The 18214-nt window shown below is 42.9% G+C and overlaps 1 protein-coding gene across 2 annotated transcripts in view; it reads left to right on the forward strand.

Annotated features, from left to right (window-relative positions):
• PARD3B (par-3 family cell polarity regulator beta) overlaps positions 1 to 18214 on the forward strand; it is a 539269-nt gene that overhangs the window by 23285 nt on the left and 497770 nt on the right. For both annotated transcript variants that reach the window (XM_060281957.1, XM_060281959.1), the window contains exon 2: positions 12291 to 12392. In XM_060281957.1, coding sequence (XP_060137940.1) covers positions 12291 to 12392 — 102 coding nt within the window. The remainder of the gene's footprint in view (positions 1 to 12290; positions 12393 to 18214) is intronic.

Consider the following 18214-nt stretch of genomic DNA (forward strand, 5'->3'; position numbering starts at 1 on the left):
CTTTGAGTCAGATTCGGGCAGTGGCTTCTTACGATTCCTGCGCCAACAAAGTAGAGGTGGGAATTCTGCGAGACGGCCTTGATCCTTATGTTTCATTTCCCTCCTTGTCTGTGCTGATTTGAAAGCCCCCTCCCTTCCTGAGTCTGAGCTTCCTTCCTGAGCCTCTGGGTGGTTGCAAAGCTCTTCAGCATCCCTGAGCCCCTTTTCCGCCTCCTCTCTCCATTGCTCCTCCGAATCCTCCCTGACAGCGCCACTACCGTGAAGGCCCTCTGCCTGCTTCCCTGTAACTTCACTTCTCGCAGTGAAGGAACTGCCAGAAGGACCTCAGCGCTAGATCTCAGTGTCCGGGCTGAACGATGGGGGTGGAGACGCTCCTTCAGGTAGACTGAATGTATATTTTAGAGCAGGGGTAGGCAACCTAAGGTCTGTGGGCCAGATGCGGCCCAATCGCCTTCTCAATCCGGCCCACGGACGGTCTGGGAAGCAGCATGTTTTTAGACTGTGTCCTTTTATTTAAAATGCATCTCTGGGTGATTTGTGGTGCATAGGAATTCATTCCCCTCAAAAAAAATATAGTCTGGCCCATCACATGGTCTGAGGGACGGTGGACCGGCCCACAGCAGAAAAAGTTTGCTGACCCCTGTTTTAGAGCTCTTATGCCCCCCTCCCCTGCAAGAGTTCCTCTCTAAATGGTTGCCCAGGCTGCATGGACTGAACCCAGAACGGGGATTGTTGCCAGAGTTTGGATACAGCGAGATATGAGTCCTTTCAATGTCCTCCTTGTGCTTGCTGTGAAATGGAACAGGGCATTGTGTGAGATGGAGCCTGATGCTTATGCTGGTTTCTTCTTGTAACAACGGTGGCTTACTCTTTTAATGCAAAATGTGAAACTTATCTAGAGAGGCTGGGGGTTAAATTAATAGCCAGTGTTTAAATAGGGAAACTGAAACCATTGCGTCTGAAGTTGCAGGTAAAAGCAAGAACTCCTAATTTGTTCAGTACAAAAGTAAGGTGTGACATCCTTGAGTTAGCACCAATGAAATACCTAACACAACCTGCTCACGTTACACCTGGGCCCCGTAGTCTTGGTTTACAGCTCACGGCTTGCTGTTATTTAAAGCATTTTGCCCACCTTTCTGCCGGAAAGATAAAGATAAAGCCCATGGGCGTACCCAGCAAGGGGTAGGGGGGCAGCTGCCCCCGAAGCAAAAAAAAATTTTTTTACCGAATTTTACGGACCATAACCTGCACTTTTTCCCTCTGAAAACTGAAGGGGAAAAGTAGCTGCGGGTTATGGAAATTGGGCTGTTTTCCGCCCCCTCCACAGCTGCAGCCAGCGACAGGAACATCCTCCCTTCCCCCCTTTTTCTTCCTTTCTCTCTCTCTCTCTCCCCTTCCTTCCTTCCTTCTCTTCCTTCTCTTCCTTCTCTTCCTTCTCTTCCTTCTCTTCCCTCCCTCCCTCCTTCCTTCCCTCTCTCTTCCCCTCTCTTGCCCCCCCCCCAGTTTTGATCCTGGGTACGCCCTTGATACAGCCTCCTCCATAAAGATAGAAAAAGTCCCCTACACAATATACATCGAAACAACAGTCCCTGGTCACAGGTTTGCAATCTAAAATATGTGACGGAAAGGGGGAAGGATGAGAATGGAGGATTCTTAAAGTTGCACAGTAATTCTTATAATGACCAATTGCAACGGAGGACGTTCAGGGAGAGGAGAAGTCAAATGCAGCTGTTCTAACTGGAGCGGCCGTTGTACATCAGCTACCCCTAGTCCTTGCTTGTATTCATTCATTGCCCTGCTTCTTGCTTCATGTTATGTCTTCTGTCAAACATCATGCCTTGTAATCAGCATGGGATGCTGTGTTAGTATCTATCTCCTTACTCTCCTATTCCTTTGCTGCGTTGTGAGTCTAGAAACGAGCTTTGTGTTGTTAGTGCTTAGAGGTGAGGTAAAATTATTGGGGGTGATTTGATTTTTCTGAACAGCCTTCACTGCAAGAGGTGACTTAAATTTGTATAAATAAGCTACCGTAATGCCTGCTTCAAGTGACTAGCTTTTAAGAATATATATGTGATGAGGAAAATATTTACATAATAATCCTCAAAACATTGCTCTTTGCATAGAAAATGTGATCATAAACAACCTTGCAATAGTTTGATTCTAAACATGGGTTTCAGCCCTTAGGCAAATAGCACACACACATTAAATATTGCTGCTCAATATTCATTTGAAGTGCCAAGGTGAATTAAACTAAGTAGGTATTTTCAAATGTCTCCTCTTTTAAAAATGTAGTATGATGTCTTGATTGAAACTATAGATAGAACTGAGGCTTAGCACATATGCTAACGTATGTCATGCTGCAGGTGATAATTGCCATTCACATAATTAGGAGTTTAGAAGTTATTCAAAAGAGTAGACCATAAAATGCTTTTACTAAATGACCCTATTAAGTCTACGCTGACGTGCTTTTCAAGCGGTTGCACAAAAATTGTGTGGAACTATAGGAGTCTCCAGGGGACTACAGTGGTACTTTGGTTCTCAAACTTAATCCATTCCGGAAGTCCATTCCAAAACCAAAACGTTGCAAAACCAAGGCGCACTTTCCCATAGAAAGTAATGCAAAATGGAATAATCCGTCCCAGACTTTTATAAACAACCCCTAAAACAGCAATTTAACATGAATTTTACTTTCTAAAGAGACCATTGATCCATAAAATGAAAGCAATAATCAATGTTCTGTACTTTCAAATAAATAAGACAGTATTGTAGATGATCAAAATTAAAATTAATTTTTTTTCTTACCTGCACTGATGATAGTCATTGTTTAGATGGGGGGCTTATATCAATTTCCGCAGTCACACAATCAATCAATCAAGCAATCAAGCAATCATAAAATGAAAAACAAGCCACAGTTACAAAAATGAGAAAGCCACACAAACAAAAGGCCCCCCCCAATAGCGAAAACAAAAGCACCAAATATCACCTCAGAACACTGCAATCAGAAATGGAAGGGTTTAATTACGATGCGGGGAGAGGGGACTCAAATGAGCTGGGCAAGGGTAAAAGTGGCAGGAAAAAAGCCTTAATCACCATGGGGGGACTTAAATGAGCTGGGCAAGGGTAAAAACAGGAGGAAAAAAACCCTTAATTACTATGGGGAGGGACTCAAATGAGCTGTGCAACACTAAAAACGGAAGGAAGGAAGCCTTAATTACTTTGCGGGGGACTCAAATTAGCAGTGCAAGGGTAAAAACAGAAGCTCAGGAGCACGTTCGGCTTCCGAGGCAAAGTTCGAAAACTGAAACACCTCCTTCTGGGTTTGCAGCGTTCGAGTACTGAGCTGTTCAGGAACTAAGCTTTTCGAAAACCAAGGTACCACTGAAATGTGTTTCTCAAACCTGGTCCATGTGTCACATCAAACCACGGTTTGAATGAAACTGAGGTGTAATGTAAGTGGTCAGCGTGCTGGCATGCGTTGCTCAAAAGTTCATGTGGCACGCCTCCCTTGCTCCTTCCATCCTTATGTGTAGGGAACAAACCCATGGCTGCCTTCCCATTACGTGTGAGCCGGTCCTTGTTATTTGTTTCTCTCCCAACAAGCCACAGTGGTAAACCAAGAAAGCTACAACAGCGCATCGTGGTTCCTGCTTGACTCACCCTCTAGTGTGAATAGGAACAATAAACCTCAGGTTACAATTATGCCCAACCCTGCAATATGATTAGTTTCTCTTCCAACAACGTGAAGCCAATGTTCGTTCTTGGCTTACCAATCACCGTTTGTTTCAGTGAAGCAATCTACAATCCCTGGTTAGGACGCGGTGCAAAGTCAAGGGTTGTGGTTTGTTGTTCCCATTCCCCTTAGGGAATGTGATCTCGACATTCATGGTTAGCTGTTAGCTGTGGTTTACTGTGATGTGTGAACTGGAGTACTGTATGTGAAGTTCTGGCAACACTGGAGTTGCCAATCTTAGTGTTTGTAGGTGTGAGGGACAAGGTCTACCGACAGCCCCCTCCCATCGTGAGGAGTAGTTCTTCCCCCAGCACCAGTTGCAGCGGAGAGGGGGAAGCAGGAAGTAGAGGACATGGCTCTGGCAGGGTCACAGAGCCCCTGCTCCGCTTGGGAGAGGAAGAAAGGGAGATGGAGAAGGGGAGGAGGGAAAGCACGGAAAGAAGACCTCTCCCTCCGATGCCGGAATTACGCAAAAAAGCAAAGAAGGAGGAGATTTGGGATTCCGAGGCTTCTTTGCTGGAAAAAAACGCGGGAGTCGCCATTCCAGGGTTCTGATTGAACTGAAAGCATGTACACTGCATAGCTCTATCACTGTAAATAGACTGCACATAATAAAAGCATGAAAAGGCAAAGACGGAGTAGCGTCTTCACTCTAGAGTAGTTACCCCTTCTGTGACAGTAGGAGTTTTACTATTTGCACATAATAATAATAATGAAAATCTCATTGCAACTACTTCCTCCAATCCATTTAGCGAGGTTCCATACTGAATCTGGATTCCTGTCGATCTTACTTGCCTTCAGGCAGGTGATCATAGTTTGAGTAAAACTTTGCTGAGCTGTGCATATCTGTGCAGAAAATACACTTGCAAATTAATTATTTTGTAGTTCTGAGTCCTTGAGTAAGGAGTTTATGGGGAGGTGGGGTATGTGTTTGCAAGAAGGGTGGTCTCGTCTTCTGGCATCAAGCTGCATTCCTGAAGAGCACATAGTTTTTCTTCTACAGGTGAAACTCGGAAGATTAGAATATCGTCGAAAAGCGCATTTATTTCAGTAATGCAACTTATTATTTTTTCTTTTTCCTTTAATTTTTACAAAGGATTTCTTTTGGAAATTCCACAGTAATAAAACAAATAGTTACAATAATACAAACATAAACAAAAATCAACATCGCTATTACATTTCATTAATTACATTCCATTTATAATGGACCCGCCTAATGACAAATAATTACAATTACAACAAATAAAGGCTTGACATATCTTGCTTTGCAAGTCATGCATCTATCTCATATATTGGTTTCACCTTTTAAGTTGCATTACTGAAATAAACGCACTTTTTGACGATATTCTAATTTCCTGAGTTCACCTGTAAGTCTTCATCACCAGCAATTTATTAGATCCCATTAAAAAAATCTTTATGCATGCTAATTTGGGTGAAAATGGTTCCTCCAACCATTTAGGAAGAACTTCCTGACAGTAAGAGCTGTTCAACAGTGGAATTTGCTGCCAAGGAGTGTCTTTAAGCCGAGGCTTGACAGGCATATGTCAAGATTGCTTTGATGGTGTTTCCTGCTTGGCAGGGGGTTGGACTGGATGGCCCTTGTGGTCTCTTCCAACTCTATGATTCTATGATTCTAGTGTGTGCAAAGAAAAGCTCAAATGCTTAATTTTATTCTGGATTGTGTGCATGATGCCAGTTTTTTTTTTTTTTGAATTGCATTAGTGATTTGAAAAATATAGAAGACAGACACATGTCTTGTGGTTGTGTTTTGGGAAACATGATGCCAAAGTTATAAGATTAACCAAACCAAAAACCAAAAACCCTCTATGGCTCGTTTTTTTAAATTTAATTAAAAATGGCATTAAGGCTTAAAAAATGGTTAACTGAAATGTATGCTAAATAATGTGGAAGCTTAAGCAATGCAGTTTAGTTAATAACTCAACATTATCATATTAGCATTTACCTTTCTAATAAAAATCTCAAACTTTTGATAGCAGCTTTCACACATTTGTCATCTTTTCATGGGCTGTTGGTATTGCAGTGACTCGGGCAATTCCTAGCTTTAAACTTTCGCATGCCAGGCAACGTTTAATCTAAAAGTGTTTAAAGTTAAATCACCTATGTAATTCTTCTCAAGAGCTGGATCCTAAGGGCTCCAGCATGTCGGAATCTCAGTGCTTAAAAGGAGGCGAGTGAGACCATAAAAATCACAGGATAGAATTCAACTTTACACTATTACAAATGTTCTGTATGCGCAGTTCATCGGATGGAACAGTTGTCCCCCCCCCCGCCCCGCCCTGCACACTATTCTGGAGGTTCTCCTGAAACTCCCCTAGCCATTTTTGGGGGGACGGACATTGGGTGAAGGAGAAGTGTGAAGCCCCCTTGGAATTCCTTGTGCGGGGCATTCACTGATGTGGCTGTTTAGGTCAGGCATAGGCAAACTCTGGCCCTCCAGATGTTTGGGACTACAATTCCCATCATCCCTAGCTAACAGGACCAGAGTTTGCTTATGCCTGGTTTAGGTGAATCCAGCCCACAAGGTTCTGCAAAGACTTTGGTCTTGAAAAGAAGGGCCTGTATTCTTGCCCTTTCTGGGTCTGATTCTGAAACACCCAAGTGGGAGCTTTATTCATGACCTTATCGATTGCTAGCCAGGACTACACTCCCTTCACCTCCAAATGCTCAAACCCCCATGAAATTGGCTTAAAGTCATGACTTAAAAGGCCTCTGTTGCTTATTTAATTTGTATTGTAGTTTGAAAACACATATTCAAGCTTTTCAGTTCCAAATTCTTTATATAAGAAAGGTTTGTTTATTATTTGAAGTATTTTCGCCCTGTTCTTCAGCTGCAGAAGGCTCATACACCCCAGTCTATTGAATCCCCCCCCCCAGTTCAGCTTTTAAGATACCATCAAGGTTGCAAGATTCATGATTATAAGAGAATGGTCAATATTTACAGCACATTATAATATTGAGACCACCCCCCCCCCCGAAGGATCTATTCTTCAATTATTTCCCTTTAATTCATTGTATGAAGCAACTAGCCAATTGGGGGGGGGAATGAAAATGTTAGTTTTTGTGCATTTAAATGGAATAATACAACTTCATCTTTTCACGGACTGTCTAAATCAGGCATCCCCAAACTGTAGCCCTCCAGATGTTTTGGCCTACAACTCTCATGACCCCTAGCTAACAGGACCAGTGGCCGGGGAAGATGGGAATTGTAGTCCAAAACATCTGAAGGGCCGAATTTTGGGGATGCCTGGTCTAAATAAACTATCATCCTAGGAAAAAAGAGATGTCTGTATTCCATTCTAGCAGAACACAAGTTATGTATCTTGTCATGCCACCTCATTGCCTGTTTTTATATTGCATTTTGAATTACCGTAAGGTATTTTTCTTGCCTAATGTTCTATGGAGGTGGGTAGAATCTAGACCAGATTTACGTTGGCTTTTAAAGAGGGTTGATTGAATGAAGAAGAAGATAGATTTCTTTGGAATTAAAATATGCACACAGATGTAACTGAACTCAGAAACCAGAGGCCTTTGTTCACAACCTTTGTCCGTTCAGTGGGTACCACCGAGAAGCTCACCATGGTTGAAGCCAGTCACCTCTCCAAACTCTTTTTCAGTACTAAGGCTCAGTTATGTAAGGCATAACAACTTTGGCAGAGATGCTGCTGTAAAAGTTATATATACCGGTAGCAGTGTATGTCTGAGATCCTTGAAGAAAGGGAGGAACACAAAATTAAAGGGTTAAAAGAAGAAACAATGATCAAATACAGTGGTACCTCGACTTACGAATGACTCAACAACCAAATTTTTCGACTTATGAATCCGAAAGGAAACCGTGGCGGTTTTAGATGGGGATTTTTCGACTTACAAATTTTTAGATAGGGTTGCTTCGACTTATGAATTTTTCTGTTTCCAATGCATTCCTATGGGAAATCGTGTTTCCAATGCCATTTTTCAACTTATGAATTTTTCGACCTACGAAGGTGCCTTTGGAACGGATTAAATTCGTAAGTCGAGGCACCACTGTACAAGTCTGATGAGTGCTGTCCTAAGCTTTATCATTGATTTACTCTGTAGGATGATTTTGGAGCAGGTTGAGGCAGAATTTGTACTTGGTGATCTTGGCACTATGTGATATATAAACCAGTACCGCTAATAAACAATTTATCCTGTGGCTGCCCCCACCCTGTGACGATCCATGACGCGTTGCTGTGCCTGACTCAGGGTCATAGCTGTCAAGTTCTCCCTTTTTCAAAGGGAGATTCCCTTATGTTGAATAGGCTTCCTCGCGAGAAAAGGGAAAACTTAAAAGCTATGCTCAGGGTCAATGTTTCCCAGGAAAGGGGGGGATGTGTCCGTTTTCCCCTGGACTATGTGCCCCCCGTGGTTGTGTCTCATCCCTTTGTTTACTCCCATCCTGTAGTGACCCATGAGGTATCCCGTCCCCCTCCCCCCACCCTGTGGCTCCCTCCCACCCTATGTCAGCCCATGACCTATTTGGGCCCCTCCCCCACCCCCACCCAGGGCTCCATTCGGGATAGTATTTAAAGGGCTGTAGAACTGAGGCCTAGTCTGTAAAGTGGAGCCGAGGCCTAGTCTTTGGGCTGTAAAGTAGAGCCGAGGCCTAGTTTGTAAAGTAGAGCAGAGCCCTAGTTTGTAGGCTTTAAAGTAGAGGCGAGGCCTAGTCTGTTGGCCTTGGCTTGGGCTAGTATTTAAATGTGAGCCAAGGCCTTCGCCCTGTATCTCCATTCCTGGGCCCCGGCCTGACTCTGTGAGTTGTCTGGTAATGGCCGCCTTGGTGGTTTCAGTTGCTCAGTTGATGACATCATTATTTGGCGCCGCCCTTCAGAGCTTCTGCTGGTGATGTATAATTTGTGTGCCACTTTTTTGGTGTTTAATCATTATTTTAGGTGTGAAAGGTGTACTTTTTTTGGAATTTTTTTTTAATGCCAGATCCGTCCCTGATGGGCAAGATACGCTTTGCCCTAATTTGATGAAATTCTGTTCAGCGGTTATGGTGCAAGGATGTTACCTCCGCGCACACAGTGTCTACATTTATATATGTATAAATAGCTTCTTCTAGGCGGGAAGTTCTGGTGTTTAGCAATTACCACACGAAACTTCATTAAAACGTTGAAAAACTGATGTGGCAGTGATAGAACTGTAAAGAAACCAAACTACTACAGAAATAAAAATGTATGTAGTGTGCAGCAAAAGGACAAGATTGCTTCCATGTCTTTTGAATTGTACTGCTTGCCTGCATGAGATCAGCGGTTCAGGTGCCGATCAACATGGGTTTGAGCCCCATGTTGGGCAAAAGATTCCTGCTTTGCAGGGGGTTGGACCTGATGAACCTTGTGGTTCCTTGCAAGTCTGCAATGCTATGAAATGTGAGTAGAAATATGTGAAATGACCAGGTGTTGTTAAAAGCAGCAACAATTTGAGTTGGGGTATAGTAAATGTTGGAACTATTGCAGAAGAAAAGAAAGCTTGGCTTGCTTTCTTTTTTTCTTTTTTCTTACAAAGTGCCGTCTTTTGTGTTCATGACCGCTGTAAACTAGACTAATTTTTATCTAACAAGTTATGTAATGTGAGAGAGGAAATGGCTTCTTCAAACAGCGTTGAATAATTGCCTTGTTTATTAGTGAACACTTGCATGTGTAAGTCTTAATCAGATATGTGTGGCATTCAGTTCTCAAAAGAAACTATGAAAAAGGAAGGAGTTGCCAGAAAGTACTGTAATGACCAAGAGGACTGAAAGGTGTTGGCATGATAAACAATATTAGACATTCCTTTATGCCTGTTCTGGAATGCCTGGCAGAAAATGAAGTATAGTTGACTTGTGCAATTGGTATATATCACTCAGTTGTAATATCACTTTTAGTTGTGCCAACTTGCCCTAGAGTGGTCAGTTTGGATGGAGGACCTGGATGCTTTTGTTGCTGCTATGGTTAGTTGGAAATACCTGGTGCTTAACTATTTCTGAAAGTTACTGTCTTTTGTCCATATTTAGCTAGTTAATGAATTTTGCTAACTTGAACTAGCGGGGGTTTTGTAAGGTAAAAATGCAACTTCCTTGTGACACTGGATTACAGTAAGGATGCACTTGTTTTTTTAAAAAAAATTGAACGTCAAGATCCTTAATGAAAACACCTGGGAATCGGTGGTTGCATTTAGATAGGTTTAACAAGCTAAGAATCTCATCCTGGTTTGGGATATTGGTTAATTTAGGTTATAGTTCACCAGCCTTGGGCAAAATAGCCAGTTATTTGGGGCACAACAGGAGTGGGAGATTCTGGTAACCTCCTCACATGCATGGTGGGAGTGCATCATTCCAAAAGTTTGGTTTGCTGTTACCTCTGAAAACAGTCACTGTTTCATCATCAAAAACAATTTGATACAAATGGCAAAGCTTCAAGAGACAGATATTCTGACTAGGTTAATTTGCACAAAAAGTGTAGAGCATTTCAACACAATACTGTTAGTGACAGTCATGGATCAGCCAAGCTGGGATTATTTTCCTGCAACTTTTTACATTTTGTAAAACATTTGTATACAATACTTTTAAAAAAAAGGTGAATAGAGTAGCAGAAAAACAGAGGCCTTTCCAAAGGGTATAGGAAGACAAGGCACAGGAGCAAAGTCTGGGAACAGCTCTTTATTGTTTGTTTGAACAAGGGTAAGTCTCCTATTGTGACAATACATTCAGGCTGTCATTCAGAAGCAATTAAAATAAGATACTCAAAAGAAGCAGAATCCAAATGAAGCCACCCTACCCATTCAGGCTTGAGCTGTAATGCAGTCAAGTAGCGTTGGGCCCACTGACCCAAGGCTATGGTGCAAAAGTTAGAAATAGTACATTCTGTCTTTTCCCCCTGCTGCGTTTACAGTGACATCTAAGAATTCATCTGCATAGTGCATAGTGCAAAGTTATAGGGGTTTCCTACTCAAATCAAGCATGGTGGAGGTCTATGAAGGACTGTAGGTCAAAGAAGAGTTTGGGTTTGGATTTGATATCCCGCTTTATCACTTCCCGAAGGAGTCTCAAAGTGGCTAACAATCTCCTTTCCCCTCCTCTCCCACAACAGACACCCTGTGAGGTGGGTGGGGCTGAGAGACTTCAGAGAAGTGTGACTAGCCCAAGGTCACCCAGCAGCTGCATGTGGAGGAGCGGAGACGCGAACCTGGTTCCCCAGATTACGAGTCTACTGCTCTTAACCACTACACTACACTGGCTCAAAACTTTGTTTATTTGTTTAGTTGTGTCCGACTCTTCGTGACCCCATGGACCAGAGCACCCCAGGCACTCCTGTCTACCACTTCCTCCCGCAGTTTGGTCAAACTCATGTTCGTAGCTTCGAGAACACTGTCCAACCATCTCGTCCTCTGTCGTCCCCTTCTCCTTGTGCCCTCCATCTTTCCCAACATTAGGGTCTTTTCCAGGGAGTCTTCTCTTCTCATGAGGTGGCCAAAGTATTGGAGCCTCAACTTCACGATCTGTCCTTCTAGTGAGCACTTAGGTGATTTCCTTAAGAATGGATAGGTATGATCTTCTTGCAGTCCCCGGGACTCTCAAGTGTCTCCTCCAGCACCATAATTCAAAACATCAATTCTTTGGCGATCAGCCTTCTTTATGGTCCAGCTCTCACTTCCATACATCACTACTAGGAAAACCAAAGCTTTAACTATACGGACCTTTGTCGGCAAGGTGATGTCTCTGCTTTTTAAGATGCTGTCTAGGTTTGTCATCACTTTTCTCCCAAGAAGCAGGTGTCTTTTAATTTTGTGACTGCCATCACCATCTGCAGTGATCATGGAGCCCAAGAAAGTAAAATCTCTCTCTGCCTCCATTTCTTCCCCTTCTATTTGCCAGGAGGTGATGGGACCAGTGTCATAGGTGAGAGGAGAAGATTGTAGAGAGGAGGGGAGTGTCTGTGTGTGTATCTATTGCAGAAATTCAGAATGCATCAGTTTTGAGTCCCTGCTTTAGTGTTAATGTCCCAACCTCAGAGTTGGAGTGTTACAGTGTGTTGGCAAGTGTGTGATATATAAAATATAATGGGTTGGATTCAGAGGTGTCCGGTTGTTGCAGAAAGATCCATGTGCAAGAAAAGCGTTCTGAAATTCAGAGGCGTGCTTCTGCTTGGCAAGGCATTGTGCAGCGAAAGTTTCATCTAATGTCTCAATCCCAAGGCACATCGCCCAGTATCCAGTATCTTGCAGTCTCACACAAATGTCTTCCACTGGTTTTTGTTCACCTTCCCAGAACAGTGCCACTGCTGGTGGAATCTTTCCTGCTCATGTATCTCTGGATCCCAACCCAATGTTAATTTGAAAATGGTTGTTTTACGTTTTAATCTACGGCTATTAATTATATTCTTTATATATATAAAAACATCGCAATATTCCGAAGAGAGGTTATTCAAACACGTCCATATTTTAAGAAAATGTTTTTAACTAAATATTTTTGATACTCTGTTGCTGACTGAAGTGTGCTAAAGTGGTAAATTAAGGAGAAAATACACTTATGTTTCATTTGCAGGACCCTTCGTATTGGGTGAATATTCACCATCTGGAATACACAGATGGAGGAATCCTGGACCCAGATGACATCCTGGCAGATGTTGTGGAAGACAAAGATAAGGTAGATGGAGAATAATGCTCTATTTTTAACTGGAAATTGTCAGATTGAATTAAGGCTCTACTTGACTGTGTTATAACCTCATATAACTTAATATATTGAATAGCTATTTCATAGAGTGATATTGGGTTGAATAGCCCAAATAATTAAATGTTGGCAGGCTTTTGTTGAGGTACAGTGCTGCTGCACAGTATTGATGCTGGACGGAAGCAACCCGACGCATTGCTACTTTTTATTAGGACTTTGGTTAGAACTATATTTCCTGCTTCTTTTACAATTCTGAAAAAAGTAGCTGCTGATAAAGTCAAACACTGGCTTTCGATGTGTATTGATTTGAAAAGCTGACGCTATTCTAGGCTGCATTAAAAGAAGTATAGTTTCCAGATCAAGGGAAGTAATAGGTAAAGGTAAAGGTACCCCTGACCATTAGGTCCAGTCACGGACGACTCTGGAGTTGCGGCACTCATCTTGCTCTATAGGCCGAAGGAACCGGCGTTTGTCCGTAGACAGCTTCCGGGTCATGTGGCTAGCATGACTAAGCCACTTTTGGCGAACCAAACGCCATTTATCTTCCCGCCGGAGTGGTACCTATTTATCTACTTGCACTTTGATGTGCTTTCGAACTTCTAGGTTGGCAGGAGCAGGGACCGAACAATGGGAGCTCACTCCGTCGCGGGGATTCAAACCGCCGACCTTCTGATCGGCCAGCCCTAGGCTCTGTCGTTTAGACAACAGCGCCACCCGCCTCCCATAAGGGAAGTAATAGTACCACTCTATTCTGTGGCGCTGTGGGTTAAACCACAGAGCCTAGGGCTTGCCGATCAGAAGGTCGGCGCTTCGAATCCCCGCGACGGGGTGAGCTCCTGTTTCTCGGTCCCAGCTCCTGCCTACCTAGCATTTCGAAAGCATGTTAAAGTGCAAGTAGATAAATAGGTACCTCTCCAGCAGGAAGGTAAACGGCGTTTCCGTGCGCTGCTCTGGTTCGCCAGAAGCGGCTTTGTCATGGTCGCCACATGACCTGGAAGCTGTACACCGACCAGCTCCCTCGGCCAATAACGTGAGATGAGTACTGCAACCTCAGAGTCGGTCACGACTTGGCGTAATGGTCAGGGGTCCCTTTACCTTTTTATTCTGCCTTAGTCAGACCACACTTAGAATACTGTGTCCAGTTCTGCGCACCACAATTTAAGAAGGATGTTGACAAGCGGGAATGGGTGCAGATGAGGGTGACCAAGATGCTCAAGGGCCTGGAATCTAAGCCTTACAAGGAGTGCTTGAAGGAGCTGGGCATGTTTAGCCTGGAAAAGAGGAGACTGAGAGGAGATATGATAGCCATCTTCAAATATCTTTAAAGGGCTGGCACCTGCCAAGAGGGAACAAGCTTGTGGACTCGTGGCAATGGCTTCAAGTTGCAAGAAAGAAGATTACAATTAAACATTCGGGGAAAACTTTCTGACAGTATGAGCTGCTTGGCAGTGGAACAGACTCCCGTGAGAGGTGGTGGGCTCTTCTTCCTTGGAGGTTTTTAAACAGAGTTTGGATGGCCATCTGTCAGGGATGCTTTAGCTGAGATTATTGCATTGCATGTGGTTGGACTAGATTGTCCTTGGGTCCCTTCCAACTCTTTGATTCTATTATGCTTCTGTTTGTTTTCACAAAGCCAGCCTTGCCTCATTGTATGTCTGTGAAATATTTATAATAAAGGAAATCACACACAACATTTAATTGATCCACATTTTGAAAGCAATGTCTTTCTTTTGATAACACCTGTGTATTTTTCAGTGAAATTCTCTGGGTCTCATACATGGGCGTAGCTAGGATTTTGTTGGGGGGGGCAGAACCTCAGTTAGCTATGTATTTTTATGTACACTGGACCCTCCGGGTATGAATTAAATTTGTTCTGGGAATCCGTCTGCAACCCGAAAAGTCCATAGGCAGAGTCGCCGTTTCTGTGCATGTGTGTGGTGCGATTGAGTGCTTCTGCGCATGCGTGCACGGCTAAACACTTCCGGGTTTGCTGTGTTCATAACCTGAAAGTTACGTATCCAGAGCGGTATGTAGCTAGAGGGTCCCCTGTATTTTTATTCATTTGTGGGGGCAGCTGCCACTCCCTGCCCCCCTTGGCTGCGCTCATGGTCTCATAATTTATCTATGCAGTAGACACACACTTGCCTTAAGATCCTCACTTAGCTTCTTGCTCAGATAACCATATTGTGACTTTGGTCACATGGAAGAGTTGAAGCCAAGAAACTCGGTTTCTGAAGTGGACTCACATGATTCACACTGCACCATCTATGAATCCTAGAATCCTTGAATCCTAGAGTTGGAAGAGACCACAAGGGCCATCCAGTCCAACCCCCTGCCAAGCAGGAAACACCATCAAAGCATTCCTGACAGGTGGCTGTCAAGCCTTCGCTTAAAGACCTCCAAATAAGGAAGACTCCACCACACTCCTTGGTAGCAAATTCCACTGCCAAACATCTCTTACTGTCAGGAAGTTCTTCCTAATGTTGAGGTGGAATCTTCTTTCTTGTAGCTTGAATCCATTGCTCCGTGTCCGCTTCTCTGGAGCAGCAGAAAACAACCTTTCTCCCTCCTCTATATGACATCCTTTTATATATTTGAACATGGCTATCATATCACCCCTTAACCTTCTCTTCCCCAGGCTAAACATACCCAGCTCCCTAAGCCGTTCCTCATAAGGCATCGTTTCCAGGCCTTTGACCATTTTGGTTGCCCTCTTCTGGACACGTTCCAGCTTGTCAGTATCCTTCTTGAACTGTGGTGCCCAGAACTGGACACAGTACTCCAGGTGAGGTCTGACCAGAGCAGAATACAGTGGTACTATTACTTCCCTTGATCTAGATGCTATACTCCTATTGATGCAGCCCAGAATTGCATTGGCTTTTTGAGCTGCTGCATCACACTGTTGACTCATGTCAAGTTTGTGGTCTACCAAGACTCCTAGATCCTTTTCACATGTACTGCTCTCAAGCCAGGTGTCTCCCATCCTGTATTTGTGCCTTTCTTTTTCTTTTTTTGCCCAAGTGTAGTACTTTACATTTCTCCTTGTTAAAATTCATCTTGTTTTCTTTGGCCCAGTTGTCTAATCTGTTAAGGTCATTTTGAAGTGTGATCCTGTCCTCTGGGGTATTAGCCACCCCTCCCAATTTGGTGTCATCTGCAAACTTGCTCAGGATCTTACCGGCCTGTTCCATTCAGAAGAATCCACCAACAATGAGGCACCAATATTGAAGTACTGATGGCCTGTTGAAGCAGGGCAGTCTTCATTTTTCTAAATATTGAAGGGAAGGGGGCAATATGAGGTTTCTGGGAGAGAGATTTCTTGGGTCTGGGTGCCATTTGAGAGGTGAGTGGTCTAGCAAGCTTTTCTTGTCCATTGTTTTCATCTGAGAGATCATCTGAAATGTAGATGCTGTTGGCTGCCTGGTGTTCTGCCTGTTTGCTGCAATTAATGTTTAGTCTGCCATTGCAAAAAAAAAAAAGAAGTAGTTGATTCTAATGAAATTAAAGGCATCTCTTCTTCATTTTTTGTATTATTTTCCCTGGTACTAACATGGCAAATGCCAATAATTACTTCTGCACATAAAATAAGCATATTGCTCTGCTCTATACTGAATCGAGACTGCCAGGGCCTCTCCAGAGTCTTAGGCAGAAATACCTTTCCAGCCCTGTTACTTTTGAGCTATGTTAGCTGGAATTACCAGGGAGTGAACCATGGAAGCATCTAAATTCAAAGCAAATCCGGAGCCGTTGCCCATTCCATTCTTTTATTAAGAGCCGTTGTCTCCAAATCTTTGCGTAACATTTGTGAAACACTACTTTATGGTGTTGCTTTCTGGCCCTGACTAAACACAAGCGCATCAGATACTCAACTCAAAGTATATTAATCATCTGCCTAAATCATACTCGGAATATTGACCCATTGTAATAAGTAGGCTTAAGTCAATTGGTCACAATGGATCTATTAGTTGGATACCATTCTTCATTCCATGCTACTTTTAAAGACAGAGGTTTTTAAAGTCCTGTATATGAAACAGCTGTTTCATTAAACTTGGTTAGTGCTTAGAAAGTCACAGGCAGGAAAAAAAAGTTGGGACTGTTTTGAATGGCACCATTTAAAAAGCATTTCACAAGCATTTTGTCCATTTACTGTATTTATTTTTCTGATTTGAACTATAAAATAGTGGTTTTCTTGAGTCAAAATGAGAGTACTGTACCCCTAAACATATATTTTTTAAAGAAAAAAGCACTGCATTCCTTCAACATCTTTACAACAGGCTTGCAAAGGAGATTTGGTGCAAATACCAGCTTATTCTTTTCAAGTTGCTGTTTTGTGTTTTGCAGTATTCAACCTTTTCATTGTATACACATCACAATCTGCCATCTCCCATTAAAAAAACAAACAGTGAATATGATAGCTTATTAAAGGGGAGAAAGAACAATGTTAAAGAGCTTGCAATCTCTTGGTAGCCCAGTAGTTCCAAAATGTCTGCATAATAAGGTACTTGAGTGAATGGGAAACGAACCTTGTGTGTGTGTGTTTTCAGGGGCGGGAAACTGGATTTTGCTGGTGGGCAAGATAGTTACTTCCTCTACTCTCAGCAGAATTCTCCACCAATTCTGCAAAGTAATTGTTTTGGTACACTAACAAAAAAAACAATTACTGAAATAGAGTATCTTAAAGTACTATTTCATCCTGTAGTTTCTCAAGGCTGGGAGAAGAGAAAAGACGGCATCACCAAGCTTTATTTATCGCATTGTGAAGCAAAATATAGGGAATTTTAAAATGCCTATTAGTTCCTTACATGGCTTACCTTCTGTGACGTTATGGTAGGCACCTGAAGCAATTTAACCATCTTAGAATTGTCAAAGATAGAACTCGGGGACATTTTTAGTTGTAAGGTTAAAAAATTGCACCTCTTCTTCTTTTAAAAAAAGGGACATACATTTGAATAATGCACCGTTTCTAACTTAAGAAAATTACAGTATAATTAAATGTGGCAGGCTGTACATGTTTACTGTTTCTTGTTGCTAATTAACTGTTGGGATTGTGGAGAAGAGCTGGCTAACAGCTGTTTGAGGTAATAGGAACAGGGAGTGCTTTGGTGGTGATGAGCAAAACAACAAAGTGTTCTGGTAGAATGAAAGTCTTATTTGTTCTATGTCTTTTCAGTCCTTTTGAGGAACCAACTATTCTTGTATGTTGTCTACTTTTAGGAGGATGCTAAAGAAGTGGTATGAAAGAGGAGGGCAACCATGAGCCTTTTAGTTCCTGGTGTATGGGAGCTTTCCATTCTGCCTCAGTAGCTCTTCCTGCCTTTGCTGCTTGGGCCAACCTTCCCCTGTGTATAATTAGAGCAGTTCCCTGCTTTTGAAGGTCCCCAAATTTGTAGCCCTTCCACATCAGTGGTAGAGCCTACCTTTGGCCACCATAGATGCACTTTCTCTGTTTCACCAGCTGCTAGTGAAACCTGCGTTATCTCTTGCATCTTTTTTTGCTACCTTTTTAATTCCTTTCTCTTTTCATCTTTCTCCAGTCTTCGTTGCTCACCGCCCGCCCATCCCGGCAAAGAATACGGCATTTCTTCTCACAACATTTTGTTTAATACAGTGATGGCGAACCTATGACACGTGTGTCAGACGTGACACACAGAGCCCTCACTGCTGGCACGCGCCCCATCGGCCCATTCACGCTGTTGTTGTTGCCCCCCCCATTTGTTCTCCTGCTTCTCCTACAGCTTGTCTCCGCTGTTAAAACCCATATACTTTTTTGCTGTTGTTGTTGCTGGTAGCCAGAGATT

This window comes from Zootoca vivipara, chromosome 1 (genome assembly GCF_963506605.1).
Source record: "Zootoca vivipara chromosome 1, rZooViv1.1, whole genome shotgun sequence".
In the NCBI taxonomy this organism is placed as follows: domain Eukaryota; kingdom Metazoa; phylum Chordata; class Lepidosauria; order Squamata; family Lacertidae; genus Zootoca; species Zootoca vivipara.